The 27,580-nt window shown below is 42.5% G+C and overlaps 1 protein-coding gene across 3 annotated transcripts in view; it reads left to right on the top strand.

Moving 5' to 3' along the window:
* The window catches only part of NLRC4 (NLR family CARD domain containing 4), a 214,486-nt gene that overhangs the window by 26,403 nt on the left and 160,503 nt on the right, over positions 1-27,580 (top strand). For all 3 annotated transcript variants that reach the window (XM_069234479.1, XM_069234481.1, XM_069234480.1), the window contains one exon: positions 24,314-24,362. In XM_069234479.1, the coding sequence (XP_069090580.1) occupies position 24,362 (1 nt within the window). In that variant the 5' untranslated portion in view covers positions 24,314-24,361. The remainder of the gene's footprint in view (positions 1-24,313; positions 24,363-27,580) is intronic.

The raw sequence follows: 27,580 nt of genomic DNA, 5'->3' as shown, positions 1-27,580 counted from the left end.
GTGGTGAGCAAAAAAACGATGGATTAAACCCAGATCTATGTGACTGGGGGTGAATGTTTGATTTGCTCTGCATGCCATCCATCATCTGTTCTTTTTGCATCTGTCACCCCAAGTGGGAAGGGTATGCCCAGACGTTGGTCCCGTGCTCACTGTGCCCCTGGATTCAAGCTAGCCTAGCTGATGAAGGGTGATACCCTGAAACCGGTCCTAGGATGCTTTTTTCCAGTCCAGGGAGGACCTAGCTTGGCAGTTCGGGCTGGACTGTTCCCATGAGGAACAGGGTGAAGACTGAGTTGCATATGGCTGGGTCCAACCTGGGGTGGTGTGGTGAGCAAAAAAACGATGGATTAAACCCAGATCTGTGTGACTGGGGGTGAATGTTTGATTTGCTCTGCATTCCGTCCATCATCTGTTCTTTTTGCATTTGTTGCCCCAAGAGGGAAGGATATGCCCAGACGTGGGTCCTGTGCTCACTGCGCCTCTGGATTCAAGCTAGCCCAGCTGATGAAGGGTGATACCCTGAAACCGGTCCTAGGATGCTTTTATTCCGGTCCAGGGAGGACCTTGCTTGGCAGTTCGGGCTGGACTGTTCCCACGAGGAACAGGGTCAAGACTGATTTGTATATGGTTGGGTCCAACCTTGGGTGGTGTGGTGAGCAAAAAAACGATGGATTAGACCCAGATCTGTGTGACTCGGGGTGAATGTTTGATTTGCTCTGCATTCTGGCCATCATCAGTTCTTTTTGCATTTGTTGCCCCAAGTGGGAAGGGTATGCTCAGACGTGGGTCCCGTGCTTACTGCGCCACTGGATTCAAGCTAGCCTAGCTGATGAAGGGTGATACCCTGAAACCGGTCCTAGGATGCTTTTTTCCGGTCCAGGGAGGACCTGGCTTGGCAGTTCGGGCTGGACTGTTCCCATGAAGAACAGGGTCAAGACTGATTTGCATATGGCTGGGTCCAACCTGGGGTGGTGTGGTGAGCAAAAAAACTATGGATTAAACCCATATCTGTGTGACTGGGGGTGAATGTTTGATTTGCTCTGCATTCCGTCCATCATCTGTTCTTTTTGCATTTGTTGCCCCAAGAGGGAAGGATATGCCCAGACGTGGGTCCTGTGCTCACTGCACCTCTGGATTCAAGCTAGCCCAGCTGATGAAGGGTGATACCCTGAAACCCGTCCTAAGATGCTTTTTTTCCGGTCCAGGGAGGACCTTGCTTGGCAGTTCGGGCTGGACTGTTCCCACGAGGAACAGGGTCAAGACTGATTTGTATATGGTTGGGTCCAACCTGGGGTGGTGTGGTGAGCAAAAAAACGATGGATTAGACCCAGATCTGTGTGACTCAGGGTGAATGTTTGATTTGCTCTGCATTCTGGCCATCATCAGTTCTTTTTGCATTTGTTGCCCCAAGTGGGAAGGGTATGCTCAGACGTGGGTCCCGTGCTTACTGCGCCACTGGATTCAAGCTAGCCTAGCTGATGAAGGGTGATACCCTGAAACCGGTCCTAGGATGCTTTTTTCCGGTCCAGGGAGGACCTGGCTTGGCAGTTCGGGATGGACTGTTCCCATGAAGAATAGGGTCAAGACTGATTTGCATATGGCTGGGTCCAACCTGGGGTGGTGTGGTGAGCAAAAAAACTATGGATTAAACCCAGATCTGTAGGACTGGGGGTGAATGTTTGATTTGCTCTGCATTCCGTCCATCATCTGTTCTTTTTGCATCTGTCGCCCCAAGTGGGAAGGGTAAGCCCAGACGTGGGTCCTGTGCTCACTGTGCCACTGGATTCAAGCTAGCCTAGCTGATGAAGGGTGATACCCTGAAACCGGTCCTAGGATGCTTTTTTTTGGTACAGGGAGGACCTGGCTTGGCAGTTCGGGCTGGACTGTTCCCATGAGGGACAGGGGCAAGACTGATTTGCATATGGCTGGGTCCAAACTGGAATGGCATGGTGAGCAAAAAAACTGATGGATTAAACCCAGATCTCTTGACTGGGGGTGAATGTTTGATTTGTTCTGCATTCCGTCCATCAACTATTCTTTTTGCATTTGTCTTTCCTTGCTCTGAGCAGACTCTGCACCAGCAACATAGTCAAGTTTTTCTAGCTGTTGCAGGAATGCAGTCTGTAAAAATGTCAATTGTGCAGCGCTGCCACATCCTCTGCAGCATATGAAGTAGAGGCTGCTGCTCCTGTAGTAGTAAGACTTTCAATGACGGTAAAAGTCAAAGAAAGACATAGGTCTTCTAATTGTATTGTATTGTATTATAATAGTATTTATATAGCGCTTACTACCCTTGACGAGGCCTCAAAGAGCTTTTCGGTGAGTAGCACGCTACTCCGGAACCCAACAATAATTAGTGGTGGATTAGTATAGAGAAATATGAGTACAGCTTTAGTTTTATTATGAGTTATTTTGAGCCGTGGATATGAGAGTTTGTTAGTTAGATTGACTGGAGTAATGGAGGGGTGGAGGAGGAAAGAATCCAGAAGTGTTAATTGGAAGTTTATGGTAATAGGATTTAGGCTTGGGATGAGTAAAGGGAGGATGGAGGAGGGAAGAGTCTGTGGAAGGAGTTAGGGAGATCATAGTAGCAGGGTGAGATCAATGAGGGATAATATAGTAGGGTTGTTTGGGAGGTCATGGTAGTAAAGTGAGGTTTGGTGAGTTAGATGTGGAAGCAGAGGGAAGAGTTTAGGCAGAGTTATTTAGGAGATGAAAAGTAGTAGAATGGATTTGGTAAGAGTCAGAGTGGGAATGGAGGATAGATTGATAGAGACATGACATATGGGGATGGGTAGATAGTGTGATATAAGATGAGAGCAGGGATTCATAAGTATCTAGAATATAACAACTTATCTAGGAGTTATACAATGAGAATATAACAACTTATCTAGGAGTTATGCAATGACCTATGAGCATGTTAAGCATAGAATAACATACACACACACATATATATATATATATACATATATGTATGTATATATATACACACACACACACACACACACACACACACACACACACACATACATACACACATGAATACACACACATATGCTCACATATATGTACATACATATACATATTTAAACCATGAGTAAATATACTTAGTTAAACAGGTTTAAAGAGTGTGTGTGTAGTTTATTGTTATGACATAGTAGCGATACATATTTTCTAAAGAACTATATATAACTAGAACATGCACATAATCAGAAAAAAATATTTATCAACATAGGCATATGCAGTCCATAGTTGTTTGAATATGGTGGTTATGAAGGAAAGAGCCAACTCTTGAGTAGTTTTCTGAAGACAAGATAGTTATCTGTGGCTCTTATAGTTGGGGGTAATGAATTCCATAGTTTGGCTGCTTGAATGGAGCAGGATGTACCACCTATAGTCTTTTTCTTGTATAGTGGTGTTCTAAGGCGGGGTGCCAATCGTGAGCGTAGGTTTCTTTGTTGAATGTATTTGGTTATTTTGCTTCTGATAAAAAGCACTTCTGTTCCATGTATAGCTTTGTGGGTGATACAAAGCAGCTTGAAAGTGCATCTTCTGGCAACGGGTAACCAGTGTAGTGCTCTCAAGGCAGGGGAGATGTGGGCTTGTGGCTTTACATGTAATAGTAGCCTGGCTGCGGAGTTCTGAATATGTTGTAATTTTTTCATTATAGATAGAGATGATCCATGTAGAGGCCATTGGCATAATCCAGTATGGATAGTACAAGCAAGATAGTAGCTTGCACCTTGTGTGGAAATCCGAGGTGGGGGGAGATGCGTCGTAGAGTCTTCAAGGTAATGAAGCTTGTTCGTGCTAATTTGTCCACTTGGGCATTCATAGTTAACTTGGAGTCCATGGTGATTCCAAGGTTTTTAACTTCCTTGGATAATTGAGGAGGTGGTCCGAGATCGTCAGGCCAGGTGCACAGTGGGTTCATAACTTTTCCAGTCACCACATATGAGTGTTTCTGTTTTGGAGGCATTTAGTTTGAGATGGCTGCAGGTCATCCACTGATCAACGGCTCTGAGGCAACTGAAGATTTGTGAGTTTTCAATATTTTTGGGGCATTCTAATTTGAGTAGTATTTCTGTGTCATCTGCATAGTTGTAGCATGTGAGATGAAAATCATTGGTCAGTTCTGGTAATGATATCATGTAGATGTTGAAAAGCAACGGTGAGATGATTGATCCTTGGGGACCCCTGCTTTTGTGAGGTAAGGTTTGGACGAGAAGGGGGGAGAATAGATGATATTAGATCTTTTTTGAAGATAGGATGTAATCCAGTTGAGAGCAGTCCCTTCTATGCCGGCTTCATTGAGTCTTTGAATTAGGGTGTCATGGTCAACCGTATCAAAGGCAGCCGAGAGGTCCTAGAGAAGTAGTGCAGCACCTCCATTGCTGTCGACTGTGTTTGTAAGATCATCCCAGATTGCTATGAGTGCTGATTCAGTGCCTCTTCCTGTGTGGAATCCAGCTTGGAAGTCTGAAAGTATAGAATTGTCTTCAAAGAATTGGACATCTGAGTGAAGGCTGCTCTTTCTATCAGTTTGCTCAGGAAAGGTCCATTTGCGATTGGTCTGTAGTTGTTGGGGTCCTGCGGGTCTAGGTTTGTTTTCTTTACTAACGGTCGTATATATGCCTTTTTCAGGTCTACAGGAAAAGTTCCTGTAGTTAAAGAGTTGTTGATGAATCGTCTTACAGGTGTGGCAGCAGAGGTAGATAAAAGAATATTCTTGAAGATCTGTGGTGGACAAGGCTCAGAAGGGCAACCGGAAGGTCTGCTTGCTTTGACCAAATCCATAAATTCACCTTGGGATATTTGTTTGGAGGACTGTTGAGGCTAGATTTGGTGGTCTGATAATAAACAACATGCATTCTAAGTACTGGTCGTTCTTATCCAGTACACCCTTGTACTTATAATCAAGTATAAAGGTGGGCTTGTGAACTTTGGCCAACTGAACGGAAACTGAGCTGTGGGAACTGCTCTCATCATGGGTTGTAATTTGCATGGACACATCCTGTCTATCAGAGAATTTGACTGCGAGCAGTTAGTTGGTACGCAACGCAGCACTCTAGGATTTTTGGAGCTTCTCACAAACAAGCTCCTGCGGGAATCCTTTGCAATGACATTGAACTGTATTGCATGCCACAGCACCAGCTTTGTACAGCTCATTGAACAGCTCTACTCCTGTATAGAAGTTGTCCACGTAAACATTATAACTCTTGTGAAGGAGTGGCTGAACAAGTTCCCATACAGTCTTTCCTGTGACTCCTAGTGTGGAAGGGCAACCTATAGGATTCAGAGTATAGTCCTTTCCTGTATACAGTCTCAAGCTGTATGCGTAGCTAGTAGAGCTCTCGCTCACCATGTACAACTTGATTCTGTGGTAAGCTCTTTTGCTTGGTATTTACTGCCTAAACCGCAGCTGCACTTTGTACAGGATCAAGGGCTCCTCAATGGCTTTATTCTTTCCAGAAGTATAAATCTCTGAAACCTTACCAACTAATGTTCCGTTACAGGCTGTATTTTGCCTGCCTGCCAAGGCCGCAAATTTTCCCAGGATAATGCAACAGAATTATCATTGAAATGCAGCATACGCTGTAAAAAAAAATGATCTGTGTACATGTAAGCTGCGAAGATGGACCCAAATAGACCAATATGACTGCAAGCTTGATTAATTTAGATTGTTTCAGTTAAGGTATCGCTTATTCTTTTTGTTTGGGTTTGGTGGACTAACCCCATTTTTAACATAAGGCTGAAAAATGTCTTCATCTCAAGTGAAGTAGAAGTTCACCAGTGTGCCCTAGAATGAGGACCAAGGGGCGTCCACACCCCCTCAGAAATTATTCTGTATGCAACTTTGCTTGCTGTACAATTTCCTCAAGGCAGCCATCATCTAAAAATAGATGGACGTAGTCAGTCGGCAAAATATTTGCTGTATCAACTTTACATCTATTGTCTCCAGTGAACAGGGGACTTTGGGCTGCACTAAATTGGGGAGGGGTCAAAGAGAGCACTCCATCTCTGCTTGACATCACATGTGCATGCACTCTGGCTGGGCCCACCCTGCTACGGTGGTCTGCTGCACAAACTGTGCTTGCGGAGGGACATCACGATTGCAATGATCATGTTCCTCAGAATTGCTGGAAGATAGGTCATCAGATGGCACTCCACCAAATGAAAAATCACTTTCAGATTTTGCTTCATTTTACTCTCCTTCAGATACTGTCTCAGTATTTAATCCTACCCCAGAGCTGTCCTCCATAACTCGAGTTAGGGCCTGGGCAGAAGTCATTCACGAGATGCCATTTTTGCTGACTGACTAAAACCTTCCTACTAAAACACTGTCCTACCTAGAAGACAGAAGTACGGTGCTAAATCAATCGGTGGGTGTGTGCATCTGTGAGATGTGTGCAACAGTAAATGAACAAAGAAAACCACTTAATTCATTTGATGCAGCTGCAGGTTCTCCAATGACACTAAAAAAAGAAAACAAACAGTTTTACTTCACCTTGCCACATGCCCAATACCACAACACACTTCAAACTACAAGGGTTAAGCCCACTTCAGTCACTGTTCATTTATTATAGCACCGGCATGGAGCAGAGAAAGTTTTAGTTTCAAGACTACTAAGAAAACATATTTGACTCAGATAGGACCAAAAACTAGGGTTGGGTATGTCAATAAATGCCCCCCATTTGCAAATGTGAGACCTAACAACCATTAGGAAAGTCAAAAGGCTGGCTGCAATCGCCAGATGTTTTTGCCAATGCATGTTTTGTCATGGCTTACGAAAAACTCTATTGTTGCAGAGCTGCTGGGCCATTGCCAGTATAAAAATATGTCCTGAAGGCAAAAATCTTAAAAAGCATACATTCAAATAGTAACCCATGTAGCTTTGTGCCCATGTGTGCTCTGTGTGACAAATCACTGTGCTATCACTCACAATTAACTTAGCCAACAGCAGGAGTAGCCAGAGCCATTGTCCCATGCTGCACTGGTTGGAAGAATAATGTGAGTGACACAACAGACCAATGGATGAAGAGGTTGTTTATAAACTCCCTACTAATACATATTTTTATAAATGTGTGTTTTCCATTGGGATTTGCAATTAGTCCCCAGAGGAAAACATGTGTTTCTAAAAGAAATATATATGAGCCCAAAGGGGGTCAACCTTTATGGTAGTGGGGCTGCCCCCCAACAACATTTTTGTTTTTAAGATATGTATTTGCTTCTGGGGGGCGTGAGCGCTCATTCAGGAGAAACACATTATAAAAAACATTTTTGGGACTAAAAGACATTTTAAAAAATGAAAATGAGAAATAAAATTGTCAAGGGGTCAGACCTCCTGGAAAATTGGCCCTAAAAGAGGTTGGCAGGAATGCCAGTAGGGCAGATACCTTGACAATTTTATTTTATTTAAAAATCAATTGAAACGATTTTATTATCCGCCTCAGAGCTTGATAGTGCCTTCCCCAAGGGTAAACACAATTTTTTCCTAAAATATTTGCCTTTGAGGGGTCAACCTATACACCACAAAGGCCGACCCCCAAACACATAAATCCCTGGTCGCCTAGTGGGTTTTCCTGCTTGTGGGTTGTGGTGGGACCACGGTTCACGAGCAGGAAACCATTTGAGGGAAGCATCATTGCAAAAGGGAGACTCTCCCCTTTCCAAAGTTGCTTCTCTAAAATTTTAGGGGCCCGAGGGTGCCAAAAAATGCCACCGGATGGTAGAGAAAGCACTGGTCTGCTAGCTCCTCTACCTCTGGTGGAGATGGGTGATATCAGTGTGCCTCGTGGTGCCTTGACATCACAGATGGGCAGTAGGTGGAGCTGCGGCTGAAGCGGAAACAATTCCACTTCACTCTCCTTTGAAAATAAGGGACTTCCTCTGGTGCAGGCACTAAGGGTTGCTTGTAACGCCTCCCATACTCACTAGGGAAATAGTGAGTTTGTTGGCCATTAGCCAACCCTTCCACTTGACTGGATTAAACAACACGCTTCTAATTTTATCAGTAACAAGTAATTTCCCAGACAGCCAACAAATCAGGTAAAGGCAGAAAAGGCACAGTTTCAGTCTCCTTAAAATATACAAAACTTTCTTACAGGCTTCAAATGTGAAGTTCAATTTAGCAGATAAGACAAGTGGGCTGCTTGCACTCGTAGGTGCAGCTAAAAGACCTTCATTCAATTAAGGAATTCCACCACAACCTCAAAGAACAAAATATTCTTTTCTAATGGAGAAACAGGAAGAAATGAGCTTTACATGTTATGAATGTTGCTTCAGCTTTTCGACTATGAAGTAAATAAAATGAGGCATTTTAAAATACAGGGCTACAATAGCTAGAGTCAGTTTGAACAAGGAAAAATATACTTTCAATACATTTACCTGTTGATGTCAATATATGTGCAAACATTTAATTATAAAAATCTTTACTAATTAGCAATAAGGTTAGGAATGATTTGGAAACTGTTACTTCTGCTAGGTGCTTGTCTTGGTATCTCTGATGTAAAAACATTATGCACAAAAGACTTGTTTATACTAATAGGATAAAAAATATTTATCCTGCTTCTATAAATGCATATTTGGAAACTAGGCTGCACATGAAACTTCTTATGAGTTGGGTCTACATTTAAATTTGCATTCTGTAATAATATTGGTAGATATGTCTCTAGAATTAAGATTGAATTTAACAGATATATGTCCACATTAATGCAGATGATAAAGGGAGGTTACTGATGGCAAAACAATTTGTCTGGTGAACATATGAGCCTAAGTTCAAATTGTATTATTTTACTTAGCTCTCCATGAAATCTTTTTTACAAAAAAAATTACATGATTTTATTATAGCAGGTTATGGTGCTTTACGAAACTAAAAGACCATTCATAACATTCAAATTATATTTACGCATTAAAATAGATAAAATAGTAGATCATTCAACAGTGCAAGACAATTCAAATAAGGTTAGGAATGATTTAGAAATTTTTACGTCTGCTAGCTTGGCTTGGATTCTCTTAGAGCTATGTAGCACCATTATGCAAAAAGGCACTTGTTTATACTAACAAGATTTAAATATTTATCCTGCTGCTATAAAATCATATTTGGAAAGTAGGCAACATATGAAACTTCTTATTAGTTAGGGTGTAAATTTAAATTTGGATTCTGTAATATTATTGGTACATATGTCTCTAGAATTAAGACAGTTCTATAGACATGTGTCCACATCAATGCAGACGATAAAAGGAGGTATGTTCTAATGATTGCAAAATAACTTGTCCTGTGAATATATGAATGTAAGTTCAAGTTTTATTGTCTTACAAAGCTCTCCATAAAATCTTACAAAACAATTACATGATTTTAATATAGCACCTAACAGTGCTTTACAAAATTAAAAGAACATTCATCGCATTCCAATTATATTAACACATTAAAATTGTTAATTTAGTAGATCATTCAGCAGTTCAATAAAATTCAAGTGGACAATCCTTAAAACATTCTACAAGATCAATTATTATAAAGTGTTACATAAAGGCAGCTCCAGTTTCTTAATCATCAGCTTGGATCTTCCTTAATTACTCTCTCCTGACATGCCACAATGCGCATCTAACAACTTTAGTGTCAGCAATTGTGACAAATGGGACTAGCTCTCAGGACTGTCGAACTGCACCAAGGCACAAGTAGGGTTACTTCCCACCCTTGATGATGCTTTCCCTTTTGAAGAAACCTCTAGCTGCTTTGGTTAGAGACAAAATTAGCATATTGCAGGGTAGTGCCACATGATCGTCTTTCTTAGGCCCTTGATGTTTCTGGCTCCCATTGTTTATTGGGCCTAGAAATGCTTCTCCTCGCCACAATAGATCTCTCTATTGTGGATTGTCTTTCATTTATGTGGGCCTTGGAAGCCATTAAATATTTCTTCATAAATTTCTATTGCATACAACTATATCCTTTCAATATAATCTGCATGGTGCATTAAAGTAATTTGCATGTAAGATGGTAAATGCTTCAAATTCCATCTCAATTGTGGGGCTTAGAGCTGTAACAGAAAAACATTGCTATGTAAATTATTAGATATAAATGTTGTTTTATATTATGCCCCATTTGCTCCAAAATATCTGTTCTTTAAAAATTAGAAATTGATGTGAACTAAGCCAGTGTGGGCGGCTAAATAGTTTAGGGCACTCCTAGATATTCTGTTGTGAGCGATTATCAAGCGTGGATTTTAAGTATTGGATTTAATGGTAATTGTCTTTCCTCACAAGTGAGCAAGACAGAACTTGGGGCCATATGTACTAAAGCATTTTACCATAGAGACAGAATGGGTAAAACCCTTTAATACATCTGGCCCTTGGATACATTATAATACTGCAGCAGCTTATGTTTGAATATAACAACATTTGTCTATTTAACATAAGCACATCTCTACACCTGGAAGAAGGGATGACAAAAGTAGATTGCACTAAGGATGCACAAATTAAGGCACTGTGAATGATGGTAGCTAGTAAGCTGTTATAGCCTTAGAACCCGCCGTAGCGGGCTCTACCGGCTATTAAAGGCCCGCTCCCGCGTTAAATGCCTGAGCCGAAGGCGAGGGCATTTAACAAGGGAAAGGGCCTTTAATAGCCGGTAGAGCCCGCTACGGCGGGTTCTAAGGCTATTAGAACATTCTGCCACTCAGGGCAGAATGTTCTATTAAAAAAAAAAATGTTCACGGAGCACGAGGGGATTAAAATCCCCTCAGGCTCCGTGAGGCTTTGTTCACAGCTGTTGCTGTGAACAAAGCAAACATTGGAATGTTGGCGCTGCGGGCTTTAACCGGCCAGTAAAAGCCCGCAGCACTCCATTGTTTTCAATGGAGCTACCAACATTCCAATGTTCTAATTAGCTTTAGATCACCTTTCTAAGGAACTCCCTTGGGGATGAGGGTTTGGACATTTTGGACTTTTTGAGAATGTGAGCAGAGTCCTGTGCTATGGAGGGCATCTTCCCTTGTGGTTGATTTATTGCTCTCCAATGAGTTATTGGGCAGCTAGATCAGCTTTATATTACAGTCAGCTAGATACATCATAGATCGCCTGTAACAAGGAAATGAGATAACTGGCTTTTATAGAGGAATTGCAGGCTTCCATGTTTTATTAAGGGCTTAAAGTGTTTAAAGAAAACAGTGGCACTGTAGAAAGTTGCTTGGTCACTGACACATTGGCTTTTCCTCTTTCTCATCCGTTAGCACTATACCAATTGCAGATTACCTTTTCATCTTGCCTGTAGTGTTTGGAAAAATACATCTTGCCTTGCATTGGATGAGGATAGCTCCCCTGATTTTGGTGATTGAGTGAACTACCTCTCTTTTTGTAATTATGTTAAAGAAGGATTTAGGGTGCAGGCTTATTTACAGCAGTGACTGGAAAGCTTGGGGTTGAGTTTCCTTATGTACCTCTCAGCTAGGCTTAGGGACTCTGCAAGTGAGAGGAAATAGAGTCACTGAAATGACGGTGTGAATGGTAGAAATGCCGGGGACTGAACCACTGACAGTCTGTGTGAATGCACGAATAGTAATGTGATTGAACAGAATGGACATTATCTTTTGATGGTTGTATGTCTTTTTAACGGTAAGGAAGGTGTTTAAAATTCAGAGCGCTCAATTTTTGTAGATTCCAGCCACATACTGGAACCAATCCGCCTCCATTTTTAAGTTTAAAATTTTAAATCAGTTTGGCCAAAGTACTTGTTAAATTATGTAACCGTTTTCACAACTGTCTGATATGCTTTGGTTGACCTTAGCAGAAACTTCTAATTTTCCAGAGCACACTTGTAGTACTCTTTTTTCTCTTTCGCAATGAAATGTAATTTCAACCTATTAATCTGGAAAGTATTTTCCTGTTCAAAACTCTAACGTTCCCTTCAATGATATGTTGTATAAGTTGCCTTTTCTCTAGCTCGTTTCCCCTATCCTTTTGTATTAATGGTTTCTTGGGTCTGACTTACTTCCAGCAAGTAGCTCTGTCTTGTATTGCATTGAGGATCAATGGTTCATCACCAGCTCAGCAGCTGTGCCACCTCCACCATGTTTGGTTTGTCCATATATGTTCCCATGAATTTTTGCCAGAGTTTGTGAGTCCCCTAATTCCTTGTGATTCCTCATACCACGGATCCAGTACATCTCAGGTACACTCTTTGTGTGCCTTGAGAATGGGGAGAACCTCACTTATTACCCCTGCATGTATTCTAAAGAGGGGTTAATGGCTTGATCAATTCATGTCAAGCTGTGATTAAGGGCAGCTGGTTTTTGGGGTGTCTTGGTGAGCCTCAGAGAATTGCTTTCTAGCCTCCCCATGTTAAATTAACTCAAAAGGCTTGCAGTAAATGGGGGCCCCTACTAGTATTTTATTGTTGTTTTTTTAATTAAATATAATCTTGATGAATGGTGTAAAGAAATGGCTCCCTGTTGCAGTTACCCCCCACTTTTTGCCTGATACTGATGCTGACTTGACTGAGAAGTGTGCTGGGACCCTGCTAACCAGGCCCCAGCACCAGTGTTCTTTCACCTAAAATGTACCATTGTCTCCACAATTGGCACAACCCTGGCACCCAGGTAAGTCCCTTGTAACTGATACCCCTGGTACCAAGGGCCCTGATGCCAGGGAAGGTCTCTAAGGGCTGCAGCATGACTTATGCCACCCTAGGGACCCCTCACTCAGCACAGACACACTGCTTGCCAGCTTGTGTGTGCTGGTGGGGAGAAAATGACTAAGTCGACATGGCACTCCCCTCAGGGTGCCATGCCAACCTCACACTGCCTGTGGCATGGGTAAGTCACCCCTCTAGCAGACCTTACAGCCCTAAGGCAGGGTGCACTATACCACAGGTGAGGGCATATGTGCATGAGCACTATGCCCCTACAGTGTCTAAGCAAAACCTTAGACATTGTAAGTGCAGGGTAGCCATCAGAGTATATGATCTGGGAGTCTGTCAAAAACGAACTCCACAGCTCCATAATGGCTACACTGAATACTGGGAAGTTTAGTATCAAACTTCTCAGAATAATAAACCCACACTGATGCCAGTGTTGGATTTATAAAAAAATGCACACAGAGGGCATCTTAGAGATGCCTCCTGTATTTTACCCAATTGTTCAGTGCAGGACTGACTGGTCTCTGCCAGCCTGCTGCTGAGAGACGAGTTTCTGACCCCATGTGGTGAGAGCCTTTGTGCTCTCTGAGGACAGAAACAAAGCCTGCTGTGGGTGGAGGTGCTTCACACCTCCCCCCTGCAGGAACTGTAAGACCTAGCAGTGAGCTTCAAAGGCTCAAGCTTCGTGTTACAATGCCCCAGGGCACTCCAGCTAGTGGAGATGCCCGCCCCCTGGACCCAGCCCCCACTTTTGGCGGCAAGTCCAGGAGAGATAATGAGAAAAACAAGGAGGAGTCACTGGCCAGTCAGGACAGCCCCTAAGGTGTCCTGAGCTGAGGTGACTCTGACTTTGAGAAATCCTCCATCTTGTAGAAGGAGGATTCCCCCAATAGGAATAGGGATGTGCCCCCCTCCCCTCAGGGAGGAGGCACAAAGAGGGTGTACCCACCCTAAAGGACAGTAGCCATTGGCTACTGCCCTCCCAGACCTAAACACACCCCTAAATTCAGTATTTAGGGGCTCCCCAGAACCTAGGAACTCAGATTCCTGCAACCTAAGAAGAAGAGGACTGCTGAGCTGAAAAACCCTGCAGAGAAGACGGAGACACCAACTGCCTTGGCCCCAGCTCTACCGGTCTGTCTCCCCCCTTCGGAAGAAAACTGCTCCAGCGACGCTTTCCCCAGGACCAGTGACCTCTGAATCCTCAGAGGACTGCCCTGCTCTAAAAGGACCAAGAAACTCCTGAGAACAGCGGCCCTGTTCAACAAAGACTGCAACTTTGTTTCCAGAGGAGCAACTTTAAAGACCCCTGCAATTCCCGCCAGAAGCGTGAGACTTGCAACACTGCACCCGGCGACCCCGACTCGACTGGTGAAGAAACAACGCTACAGGGAGGACCCCCAGGCGACTCCAAGACTGTGGGTAACCAAAGTTGTCCCCCCTGAGCCCCCACAGCGACGCCTGCAGAGGGAATCCCGAGGCTCCCCCTGACCGCGACTGTCTGATTCCCAGATCCCGACGCCTGGAAAAGACCCTGCACCCGCAGCCCCCAGGACCTCAAGGATCGGAACTCCCGTGCAGGAGTGACCACCAGGAGGCCCTCTCCCTTGCCCAGGTGGTGGCTACCCCGAGGAGCCCCCCCTTGCCTGCCTGCACCGCTGAAGAGACCCCTTGGTCTCCCATTGATTCCTATTACAAACCTGACGCTTGTTTGCACACTGCACCCGGCCGCCCCCGCGCTGCTGAGGGTGTACTTTCTGTGTGGACTTGTGTCCCCCCCGGTGCCCTACAAAACCCCCCTGGTCTGCCCTCCGAAGACGCGGGTACTTACCTGCTGTCAGACTGGAACCGGGGCACCCCCTTCTCCATTGAAGCCTATGTGTTTTGGGCACCACTTTGAACTCTGCACCTGACCGGCCCTGAGCTGCTGGTGTGGTGACTTTGGGGTTGCTCTGAACCCCCAACGGTGGGCTACCTTGGACCCCAATTTGAACCCCGTAGGTGGTTTACTTACCTGCAAGAACTAACAATAACTTACCTCCCCTAGGAACTGTGAAAATTGCAGTGCCCACTTTTAAAATAGCTATCTGTGTTTTATGTAAAAAGTATATGTGCTATTGTGATTATTCAAAGTTCCTAAAGTACTTACCTGCAATACCTTTCAAATGAGATATTACATGTAGAATTTGAACCTGTGGTTCTTAAAATAAACTAAGAAAATATATTTTTCTATACAAAAACCTATTGGCCTGGAATTGTCTCTGAGTGTGTGTTCCTCATTTATTGCCTGTGGGTATGTACAACAAATGCTTAACACTACTCCTTTGATAAACCTACTGCTCGACCACACTACCACAAAATAGAGCATTAGTATTATCTCTTTTTGCCACTATCTTACCTCTAAGGGGAACCCTTGGACTCTGTGCATACTATTCCTTATTTTGAAATAGTGCATACAGAGCCAACTTCCTACAAATGGTAATAGCTATCACTGGCCTAACCCTTTGTGGATGTTCGTATGACAAAGAAGAATAAGATGCTTCACAAAGTAACTGCTTTAGGAGTTGGCAGTAACTGATAATGAACATGTTTTACTATGAGAATGGTGTTTGCAAGTGCATGAGTAAAGCCCACAGAGGACAACTCCCACATCCACTTCTTCCTGCTCTTCCTTTGTTTGTTTTAGTCTGTTTGGTGGGTGGGGGTCCACACATGGGTTCCTGTCAGACAGGCCTAAAGAGTTCACCCAAGCACATTCATGAGTGAGTCCAATGAAGAGTGTATGCCAGAAACGGCATGTGCCTGCTCTCGAACCTCATGATCAGTAAACCCTTGAAGGAGATATGCAGTATTGCCCTGACGTCGTTGGTGGTGCAGTTTCCACAGGCGCATCCAGAGAACTTGGCAAGCCTACTCCGTGTACATGAACCCTGCACCAAGCTATGCGTACTGAGTGAAAGGATGTAGCAGAACACTGCCGGACCTGATTGGTAGCTAAATACTTGTGTCTATTCAATTGGAGGTCCAAGAAGATGACAAAGGTATATTGACAGTGGGTATTAGAGTCACCAAGAAACAAGATTGATGAGCAAGCCATCTCAATTTATTTCCACATCCAAAGGGTCACAGTAGAGACCAGAGACATTATCATGTATTTGGAGTAAGAGGACTTTTTGAACAATCCCTTTCTCCTGAGAAGAAATTCAATAGCTATGATAAAGTGTACCTAACCCTGTGGGATCCTCTGTAGACCAATTAGAACTGCCAAATTCAGCTACCTGCCACTAGGAAACAGCCCACTTTACTGGTAGTTTAAACTTGCCTTTCTCTGCCTCCACAAATTGCCACCTTCTTTAATGGCCATCTATCATTATCATGTTATGTTATGCTACATTATGTGAAAATGCTCTTTTACCCAATTGTCTCATGGCACTGCAGAAGGCTAGTAAATATGTGTAGGCAAGTGTAGAAATCCCCCTTTTAATAGTCATCCTGAATTTTCCACCTTTGGAGACCCTATATTTTTACTGACTTTAGAACGCTGTGTACCTTACCCCTGCAAACCAGAGGTAAAGTGCTTGTGCTACTCCTTCCAACATGATGAAATTAGTATACTCCTGATTGATATACTTAACTTACCTATAAGTCCCTAGTACATGGTACAAAGGGCCATATGTACGAACACTTTTTCCCATAGACACAGATTGGGTAAAAACCTTTAATACATTTGGCCCAAAAGTGTACCCCTGGGTTGTAAGTTATATGTCACTATCGGACTGCAGCACCTATTGTGCCATCCACTAGAATTACAGTGTAAAACAGGGCCTCATGCCTACTTATATATCCTGACTACAATTCAGCCTATCAAAATAAGCCCTTTTGACAAGTAAACCTCCTTTCAAATATTAATAAGTCACCCCTACTTAGGTCTTAAAGCCCACAAGAAAGGGTGTGTGGTATGTAAAAGTAGGACATGTAGAAATGTAGTGTTAACATGTTCTTACACTGATTAGCACATAGAAGCTATTTTTCCCTGTGACATGCCTAGCTGTCCTATGTAGAAAATCCAAGTACATATTACAAATCCTATTACTGTACCTCAGGAATGGGAGTAGCTAGAATAATGATTAATCTATTTTTAAGAGTTATTAAAATCCATTTCAATGGTGAACTCTATTTTTTAAAATAAATATTAATGAAAATTGACTTTTAGAGGTACTTGTTTCTGCTTCAAGGCCCTGGAGTCTGAATTTGTATTTACTCTCCAACTTCTGTCAGCTTATAAGTAGCATTTGAACAGGTGTGAACCCGTTGGGAAATACTTCTCAGGGGCAAACAATTGGCTGACCTGAGTGGGCAGAGATGAGTCCTCTGGACCTGATAGAAAAGCATCCTTTTTGACATTACAGTGTCAAATCCTACTTGAATGTCAAATGCTGTGTGTCAGGTCTGCTAGGTTTGCATTTAATAACACAGGGGTGCACTTAAAAGGAAGGGAAACAGGATACAAAGCAGTTTGTGTATATCCACTGTTTCCTACCTTGTCCCACCAGACTTCTGTGTCTGGGTTTCTATAAATAACACTGGAGGCGCTGCTCAAAGGAAGTAAAACAAGATGCCAAAATAATTCTTGGGTATCCACTGCCAGGTTGCAAAAAAATCCTACTTATGTTCTACCAGACTTCTGTTAACATGGGTACAGTGGCTGCACCAAACTGGAATTTAGTTTTAGATGTGGGAGGACACTTGGATTACCATAGCACACTCCCCATACACACACCCCTAGTCCTCAGAGCCCTCGTTTAGTGTGGCCGAAGACTTTCCAAAGTGCATGAGGTTGGCCCCAGGAACGTTTACCCAATTGGTTAAGACATGCCCCGGAGTCATTATCATCCACTAGCTCATGCCATGCTTAAGTGTGGCACCTCTAGTCACCCACTTCAGAAACTACTGGACCTGTGGAAGATCAGAAAAGGATGGAACCTGTTGTCTGAGACCTGAGAAGAGCCCTAAAGGACTGTACCTGTTCTCTCTTGTACCCAAGACAAAGAAGTTGACTCCAAGGGTCATAAGGCTGACCTCCTGTTAAAGCAATAGGAACTCAGCAGCTACAAGAGTACTTTTTCTGCAAATATCCAGCTGACCTGTGGCAACTGGACCTGAACGGAACCCTGCTCCTATTTTTTGGAACTCCCCACATTGGTGACCCGTCTCTGGACCCAAGCACTATTTACTTTTATACAAACTCTTATTTTTTAATAGATCCCGGACCATCGTACATGTTTAGTTGTCCTTCCATCCCCTTCAACTTTTAGTTTTCAGATAAATGTAAGTTTTACCCACTAATAATTTGTATTGCTATTCTCTGTGTGCTGTCTGCGAGAGATTGCCTGTTCATGTTTGTACGACGGAGACATTTTCATTGTTGTTTACCTATGTCTATACATTTTCGCACCTTACTACTCATTCTGCCTATGGTTTCATGTAACCAAACCACTGCACGTGAAGTGACTGGAGGCAAAAAGGTTTGCACAAAAGCTTTCTATTGTTATAGGAAGTGATTTAAGGGAAGTTTATTTGTACACATTACCAGAATTGACGGGACTTTGTGTGTTGCTAGTGGTGTGAGCATACTCTAACATGTATGGAAGGTGGTGGGAGTTGATATCCTTGTGTACAAGTTTGTATATGTATATTTGGCTACGAAGTACAAAGTACTGATTGGAAATCTGGATCATGCTGTGCACTGGAAGCAGGTAGATAAGTAGGTTCTGCCACCCCTTCAGGTAGTTTCCCCTAGTACACTAGATGTACCAGGTTCGTTACTATGTCCTTTGGAAGAGAGTTGTTATCTATTCCCCAGGGTCCAAATGAGCTGTAGGGCCTCATTATGACACCTGGTGTTCTCCCATTACAGTTTAGAGATGGGATGTGAGCAATTCCAGTGAGACCTGCAGAATCTGCTTCTGGTTCTTCAAGGTCTGATTGTGGTTCATCGCACTGGTGTGATTTCACAAGTGCTCTTTCATTGTCCTCAGTGAGGTGGCCGGTCAGTGATTTGATCTCTGCATGCTGTTGATATCATGTTGGAGGGAGCCTGGTGGGTGAAAACCTTCCGCTCCCAGATAGCTGCCCATCTCCAAACCACCCACCATGCATATGTGGCCGTCTCACTTGGAATCTTGATTTGGTTAGGACGTGGGCACTCACATTAAGGGAGGGGTGATGTGGTGAATGTTAGATGGCAGGGGCCCAGCTGTCACCTAGAGATTTCTGTAAATGTGATGCCACAGAGGATGTAGAGTTGCACCTGGTTTGGAAAGTAGAACAGGGAATTAATTTATGGTGAGTTCAGGGTGTGTATTTGAGGTAGCGAGTAACTGTATAGCCAGGACAAGCAACCATAGTTCTAGTCCTTGCACCTGGTGACTTGTACTCTATATGATAGCCAGATGAGGGACACTAGGGTTGTGTTGTGTGTGTCATCCTGCGTTCAGCCAATATTCTCCTCTACTTCTTCTGCAATGTGTGGATCTGTGATAGGGACACACAGGCGTATGGGATTCTCTTAGGGTACTTCATATTGGTACCTGCTCGTGGATAGAACAACAGCCTCTGACTCAACTTCTTCAGGTACTGTGAATAAGAGGGAAATACCTATCAATTCATAGAACTGTGGTAGGGTAGAGATGTAAACAAAGCAATACAAATAAAAGTATCTTCTGTGTTGCTCACCAGAAAGTGACAGGGACAATGTAATGCTACAGTGTGAATTAAAGGGTTCATGAGGTAAGCAGTGGTCACATTGATGTAACACAGTACCATGTCTTTCTTGCTGGTGCCATAGGTCCTCTGTGTGAGGGTGAACCCTGTGATGTCAACTGGTCCTATTCAGTGTGGGCAGAGTTTGGGACAAATGAATTGATGGAAGAACTGAAGTAGAAAAGTGTGTGAGGTAGAAGAAATAAAACATTATTTCACATCTAACATTACTGAGCAAATGTGCACATGGGTATTCACACATGGATGTAGTTGTTAGGCTTGTCCTGCATAAATGCTAGATATACATGTGCAATGTATTCTCAATTTACAATCTACAGATTGAGGTTCAGGCAGTGCGGTACAGCCTTTGGGGTTAGGAACCTACCTGCTTGTTGGAAGACAGAAGGCTGCTGTCCTGCATGCAGTGGTCCCTCTCTTGTGGGTAGGCTGTAGTGCTGTCATCAGTGGACGTTGAGGGACTGGAGATGTGAACACAGATTGAGACTTTTGAACAGTACATCGTATATATTGGAGATGTTGGAGTAGTATCTACATGGTGCCAATAGATGTGTGTTTGTTATGTACTAGTCTGCCTAAAGGCATATCACATTGGTACATTTGGTGACATGACAGTGTCAGGGCATACAACAATTATGCTGGCATGAGCAGCCTTGGTGTTGGTCATGTGTACTATCCTAACATCTTCTGTCTGTGACTTTAAATTTGGATAGTACTAGATTATGTAAGTTTGAGAGGGTGATTTAAAGTTCTGTTAAGTGGTGGCAGTGACCTAGATTTGCAGCCCTCCTACTCTTACCAACTTGCTGTTTCCCATCCCTTTTGAGGTGAGGTAACAGTGAGGTTCTACCAGTGGAGGCTCAGTCGGATTCACCAATGGAAACATTCGGTTAGCAGACCTTCTGCCTCAGGGCTGGTGTGTAGCCTCAAATCATTTAGGGCAAACCTACTGCCATTGATTTTTGCTGCCCAGGAATGCCATGCTAGGCATGCAGGTCCCTGGCAGGAAAATGTGCAGGGAGGTAACACCCTGCACATCAGTGACATTTTTATTTTGCTTTTTAAGAACAACGTCCTGGTTTGAGGTCTTTAGCTAAAAGCAAAAGAGTATCCTAAGCAGGTTATATCAATATGGTGACTCTTTCTACAATCAACTGTGATGAAAGTGCAACCCTGGCGCCTGTGAAAAAGCTTTAATCACCAAGCAGATGGGGATCTTTAGATATGGCAGGTGGTCCACCATCCTGAGAGGCGGAGCAAAAAGCTTCCACAAACTGGTGTGCTGCTTGCCAAAGTCTGTATCCACCCCAGATTTGTATAGGAATGTACAGTAGCTTTGTGCTGGATAGTGTTGAAAGTTACATATTTTAGACTTCTTGGAACACACATTAGTAACGGTTGGTAACACTAGTGGTGGAATGACATGGATGTGTTTTGTCCCAGGACAATGTACACATTACACTTGTGAGTATTCCAACAACATAGATATGTGATACATACACTGCAAGAGGTAATGTGTAAGCATGAAACATTAAGATGTACATGTAGGCATCTGTACACAACCTTACCAGTAGTTCAGTTTAGTTGTACACAGGTACGGACACAAGGCTGTTTCAATCTTTCAGTATGAGTGGCCATGATGCATGGCACTGGAGGAAGGTCAAAATCAGAGGAGGTGGAGCACACATGTTCTGAAATGGTAACTGCATACTAGTTATGAATGATTGTGGCAATACTTTTGTGTTTGGTTTCACATAATGTAACAGCATTAGATGTGCCAGACAGACTTGGCAGGTTGTGAACACTAATAGCAAGAGTGGACATTTCTTGAAGCACTTATCCTTCATGGTTAGTTGGGCCATTGTATTGAGAATAGGCTTGTCCAAGAAAGACCTTTGGAGAAGTACAGCCATGCAACCACCCTCTGGCTAGAACTACTACCTGTATCTTGGTGAACTTATGGTTTACACTCACCTTGCCATTTCTATGAAGGTGCCTACCCCCACCCCCAATGAATTAAGCATGCCAGTGAAATTCTTCCCAATGGCCTGCTTCTTTGTTCCACTGAGGTTGTGTGGGGACAAACCATGTAGTCCCCCATTTTGGTAATTTACAAAGTTGACCTCAAGCTGTGTCTCCTCCTAAGAGACGTTTCTCTTCCCCTTGGTGTCAGTCTGCATCTTGTTTGAGTGTTTTAGAGACACTTTGACTCGAAGACTGTGTGGAGTACAAGAGGGAGAGTGCAGGATCCTGAGTATTGGTTATATTAATGTGTTTCAGAATGTTATTGTTGTCTGATGTATGTGATTGTGCTCAGGTGTAGGTGATTACTATTGACTTGTTCCAAATGATGTGCTGTGCAAGTGTGGAATGTGTAGGTTTCAGAGTCAGTCCAGAAGGTGGAGACACGTAGAAAATACAGCTGAAATGTTACTTTTACTAAAAGTACATTCACCTTTTCAGGTATCTGCCTGCCCCAACCCCTGATTGAGTGATTGCAAGGAGACACAGAAAAGTAAGGTTACCTCTCCTCAGAAATCTTCATTACTCCTTGTGCATAACATTTATTCAGAAATGTCTGCCAAGTAGTAGCCGTAATATTAGACATTTTCCACTCTTTTTCCTTTTTGAGATGGCCTCATTAATTTCCTCGGTATAGTATGTGTAGGAAAATGTTGCAAAAGCATCACTTGGTTCCACTGGCTGTGCAGAAAGTTGCATGGAAATGGGACTCATGTTCAAGGTCTCACATTCATGGACATCATTTAGAGGTCGTAAGGGATTGCAGCTGCGACCCTTGACTTGCTTCCTGCAACTCCTGCCACTGCCTTTGCAACTCCTGGCCTCAGAGGTGGCACAATCAGTGCCACAAAGACAGTGGTGCTTCACCTGATTGTTTTCAACTCATTTTTAATTATGCTAACAGTGAAACATTGTATATTATTCACTATCAGTGTAATAAATACCAGAGCATCAGGTAAGTAAAAAATCTTTTAAAATGTATTACTTTGTGCATGACTGCAGGTGAGCGTGTGTGAGAGAGGGAGTGTTTATGTGGATGTGTGTGAGAGAGAGAGAACATGTATGTGTGAGTGAAAGCGACAGTGATAGGAGTGGCAATAAATGACAGTATGTGAGTATGACTGAGTGATGGTGAGTGAGAATGATGAGGTGAGAGTAAGTCTGAATGCAAGTCAATGTGAGTGAGTAGGTGTGAATAAATCAGTGTCAGAATGAGTGACAGTGTGGGAGTAAGTGTAAGGCTGACCTCAGGAGAGTGAGAATGAATGAGTGTAAGGGGGTGAGAATGATTGAGTATGAGTGAGCAACTGAGAAGGAGTGTATGTTAGTGAATGTAAATTAGTATGAGTGAGAATATGGTGTTATGCTTGTGGGTCTGCTTTTGGCCCTGACAAAATACTGGTGTTGGCATACTGGAGGAAATTATTAACGGACAAGGCCCTCGCAAATTTTAGATAATACCTTATATATGAGGCATCCATGGCAAAAGGCTGACAGAGGTGTACTGGAGATAATTCTTGATATTGGAGACCCGTGGCAAAATGCTGGTGCTGGCACGTTTGAGGTCATTATTGGAGAAAGGATGACAGCTTTGGCATATAGGAGGAGGGAAACATGACAAACAACTTGTCTATCACACTCGAGGTAAATTCTGACACGAAGGTCACCCATGGTGCATGGATAACATCAATAACAAAATTCCAGGATGGCATGTTGTATGTAATTGTTGGCATAAGGGGGCACCCATGGAATATATGGGGCCCCATGGCTAAATGCTGGCCCTGGCAAAGCAGAGTTCATTTTAAGAATATGAGAGCACTCCTAGCACATTTTCAAAAATAGGGTTTAACTCCTTTGGAATGGCAGGTATCACTGGCTTGGCACACCATGAAATATATAATATATATTTTATGACTACCCTTTTATAGCCCATGGCTTTTTAACAGATTTGTGTGAAAAGCTTGTTTTAAAATACAGTATTTGACCTATTTTATTTCAAAATGTTCTTGTGAGAAGAAACCATTACCACTGAACTCATTCAGAAGAACTCTAGTTCATTCGCTTTGCTCAATACAATTTAAGGCAAGTATTGTTTTACAACCCACCACTTTAAAAGATTATGGTAGAACCCTAACATAGGTGTACCCATAAACGATATTCGTGATGTATATTTATATTAATGACACAGTTGTAATGTAACTTCAGGGATGTCAGTTATTTTTATATCATCCAGGTAAAGGTCAAGTGACCTCATGTCCCTGTACGATTCTGGTTCAAAGGTCATATGATGTCACTCCTTCTGATGTCAGTAATATCAAAGGGTGTGTGATGGCACTTCTGCTAACCCCGACGTTTTGGTGAATCGATGACCATGCACAAGTTCGTATTAAATTGTGTTGCCTTTCAATAGCTTTCATATCTGTTTTTCTGAGAAATACACAATTTTCCAATGTATTGTTCGTTGACAAACGTTCCCTACTAACTGTCCTGTGGCTCTACGAATATCAGCCTGTTGAGCATAGTTAATGTTTTCACCGATCGTGTTTTGCATTCTGATTTCATATACTGAATGGTTTAACAGCTATAAGTAGCCTTCATCCAGAATATCGTTTTTTGTAGTGTTTTCTTCTCTATTTTACATTTTTGTTGGCTTAAGCCTATCAATTTAAATATAACTACTTGTCTGTCACATAATGGGGCATATATCCTGTTGCAATGTATATTTCTCTGGTACCCTCAGAGGCTAGGTCTATGCTTTATAAATGCTCCCAATAAAAATTAAAAATATAATTATCCTACTGTTTGCTTTAGATTACAAATTATTGGTATGAAAAGCATAGTTAAGAGTACTTTTACGAATCTGCATGTTTTACTTTACAGAGTTTACTGTTCTGCTCGATTGAAGCTGCTGTACCTTAAACTTAAACAAGTAAGTTTCTGTATTTATATTTAACATACATATTGTTTTCATAGTACTTGCGATGCCTTTCAGGTGCTTCACAGCGCTTAAAATACAAAAGCATTTCAATGTAAAAATTATTTAGTAATATGAGAGCATGTCTGTACACGATCAGGATTCTTTATTGCCAAAAAGCTCCCCTTAGTTGATATAAGAAACATTTCTGGGAATTCACAGTGTTGTACCAACCACTTTCCGCATACGATACGCATATTTAAGATTGTTAATCTCTTTTATGTTTTATATTGTGTTTTGGAGGTGCAGTTATAAACCGATCAAAACTGATACATGAGAAAAAAACTGCAAATTCAAAAGTGCTGCAATTAAATTTAATGCATTTTTTACAAGTCATCTGACGTTTAAACCAGTTGATGTATTGTCACGACTCTTAAGACAACTATAGAGCAAGAACAAGAGAGAAAACCTGCTCTGAAAATAAATAAATCATTTGCCATAAAGAAAACAAAAACATTTCTATTGCCTTTAATTAGAGATATATATAAAAACAGAATATGGATCAGTTTGTGCTATGACTGAGATACCCCATCTACACCCTAAATATGTTATACAGTGTGACTTTCCTAGAGCATATATTGAAGAATGTAAGGATAGTTCCTGACCTATTCAGATGAGGAACTGGCTAGATAACACCTCCACATTTCCCTCTATTATAGACAAAATATGAACATTGATACTTACTACAGCAGAATAGCTGCTTCTCTCGTATGCATGTTTGCATAAGCAAGTCAGGATGGACAGGATCCAGCTAAGTATGTATTGTGTGCTAGACTAGATATGATAACTGTTTGGGACGCAGCATTGCTACTAGAGTGGTCTCATTTATGATCTGTCAAGGTCGACCTGTGTTTGATGATATGGAAGAGTTTGAAAAGAAATGTCAGTGAGCAGAGGTGATGCCCATACACAGCTCTGTTCTGTCACTTCTGGAGGCATTGTAAGGTTGTTGTGGAATCCTATGGCACCACCTAGCGGTGCACTGGAGTGATTGGTAAAAAAAAGTCTAGTCCAGCGCCTGTGGAAATCCAAAAGTGAGGATCCTACGGGTAAATCGATAATCCACCAGAAGTAGCTTTACCAAAGATAATTAGCTTCTTTGATTGGCCAAGTTCTAAAGTTGAAGTGACCCAACTTTCCTTTAATCCAGGTGCCTTTTCTTAAAGGCATATTTAATAATTCGGAGATAAAGAACATGTTTCTTTGTTTGATTATGCAGTGGTGGGTTTGGGATCACATGTTTCCAACGTCAATGAAATCATTTCAAAACATGTTTCACAATTTTCCTCTAAAACTGTGCTAAGCTATATCACAAAACCAAAATTATGTGTGTTGATAGAGCATAACCAAAAAGACCCTATCTGTCTTCAGTTTTCCACCCAGAAGTTACTCAGTGAAAAATAACATTACTTTAAATAATGACAGCAATGTTTATGATTATTTATATTTACACAAATGTTTAAATTACTTGTGTGATGCAAGCTTGCAATTAAATCTGCTAAGGTGGCATCTTCACTGAGAAGTTTAGTGCCACAAGTAATTCCTCTAAACTACTTTTTAAAGTAGTCAATTATCTGTCCACCCCAGCATCTCAGGAACTGGTTACTCCTTCCTAAGATTTTTACGATGGAATGGCACTTTACTATCGGAATAAAATTCTGGATATTTACTCCACAACCGGCTTGTCCCTGAATGGTAGCCACTTCCCGAAGAGGCCTGCTTAGATCTACATGGCAATCAGCGAATTAGGGAATTCCCGTCCATTTTTTGGAGCAAACTAAAGAGCTATTGCTGAGTATTAAATATGGATCCTCTTCGGATCATTGCCCTGCAAAAATATTCCATCTAGCCCCGGAATTTATTGCTGATTAACTGCAGGATATGTTTGCACTTATTTTACAATCATTCCATTATTTAAAAAAAAAAAAACACAGACCCTGAGGACTTTAAAAAATCTCATCCCCACTCCTTGCTTCCTTGGCCATCCAAGATCCTTGAAAAATGTATTAACCAAGAACTTTTCAAATGTATTGAGGCTCATGATAGTCTTGATCCTTCGCAAAACAGCTTTAGGTCGGGCCATGGTAGTGAATCGGCCCTTACGGTGCCTGGGGATAGCATCCGCCACCAGGTCGATCAGGGGAGAGCGACTATTCTATTGATGCTCAATCTGTCCCAGCTCGGCTACTTCAATGGCTGCAGGATATTGGGGCTGAGGGGTTGGCTCTCTGGCTTCTATCATGCGTCTTCACCTATAGAGTGCAAACAGTTAGCTGTGGAGGTTTTAAGGCAGAGGCATTTAGCCTTCCCTGTGTATTCCCTCAGGGCTCTGCCCTGAATCCGACCCTCTTCAATGTCTATGTTGCTCCCTTGGCTGCTCTGGTGCACTCCTTTGGATTTAAAGTACTGTCATATGCTGATGACACTCAAACCATTGTGTCTTCTTCTAATGATCTTGCCTCTGTAACTGAGAAATTCAGTCACTGCATATCCACCATTAGTAAATGGAAGAAAGGCAACGCCCCTAAACGTAATGCGAACAAAACAGAGGTTTTGGTCTTCGGAGCCCAGAAATCGGTCTAGTCTAACATCTGGTGGCTGGAGGAGTGCGGCCCTCAGGTCAGCCATACAGACCTGAGTGTCAGTCACCATTGCACTCATTACATCACGACTTAGCTATTGTAATTCTCTCTATCTTAATATCAGTGTTTCCAGTGTTAATAAACTCCAGGTTATTCAGAATGCAGCTGTGCATCTCATTCTGAATATTCCAAGGCATATGTTGGTGAGGGATGGTATTCGCTCACTACACTGGCTTCAAGTCCAGAAAAGGATTGTTTTCAAGGCTGTCTACATTGTCTTTCTGGCTGTGCATCAAAGAAGCTCGAACCATCTGAATTCCTTTTTCCATCTGTATTCCCCGGGCAGGCTGCGTAGGTCTCTCTCCCGTAAACAGGTGCAGGTTCAGAGATTCCACAAGGCCAGATGGGGAAGGGCCTTTTCAGTGTCTGCTGCCAAGCTTTGGAATACTTTGCCCGTCCCTTTTTCAGAAATTGATTCTTTTACGGTATTTAAAAAACAGTGGAAAACATGGCTTTTTTTCCTACATATCTCTTAAATCTTGTGTTCATCGGTTTCCGCTGGCCATCTGGTATGATCCGCTTGCGCTTTGA

The sequence above is a fragment of the Pleurodeles waltl genome, chromosome 5, assembly GCF_031143425.1.
Source record: "Pleurodeles waltl isolate 20211129_DDA chromosome 5, aPleWal1.hap1.20221129, whole genome shotgun sequence".
NCBI lineage: Eukaryota > Metazoa > Chordata > Amphibia > Caudata > Salamandridae > Pleurodeles > Pleurodeles waltl.
This window is presented reverse-complemented; position numbering and strand designations above follow the sequence as displayed.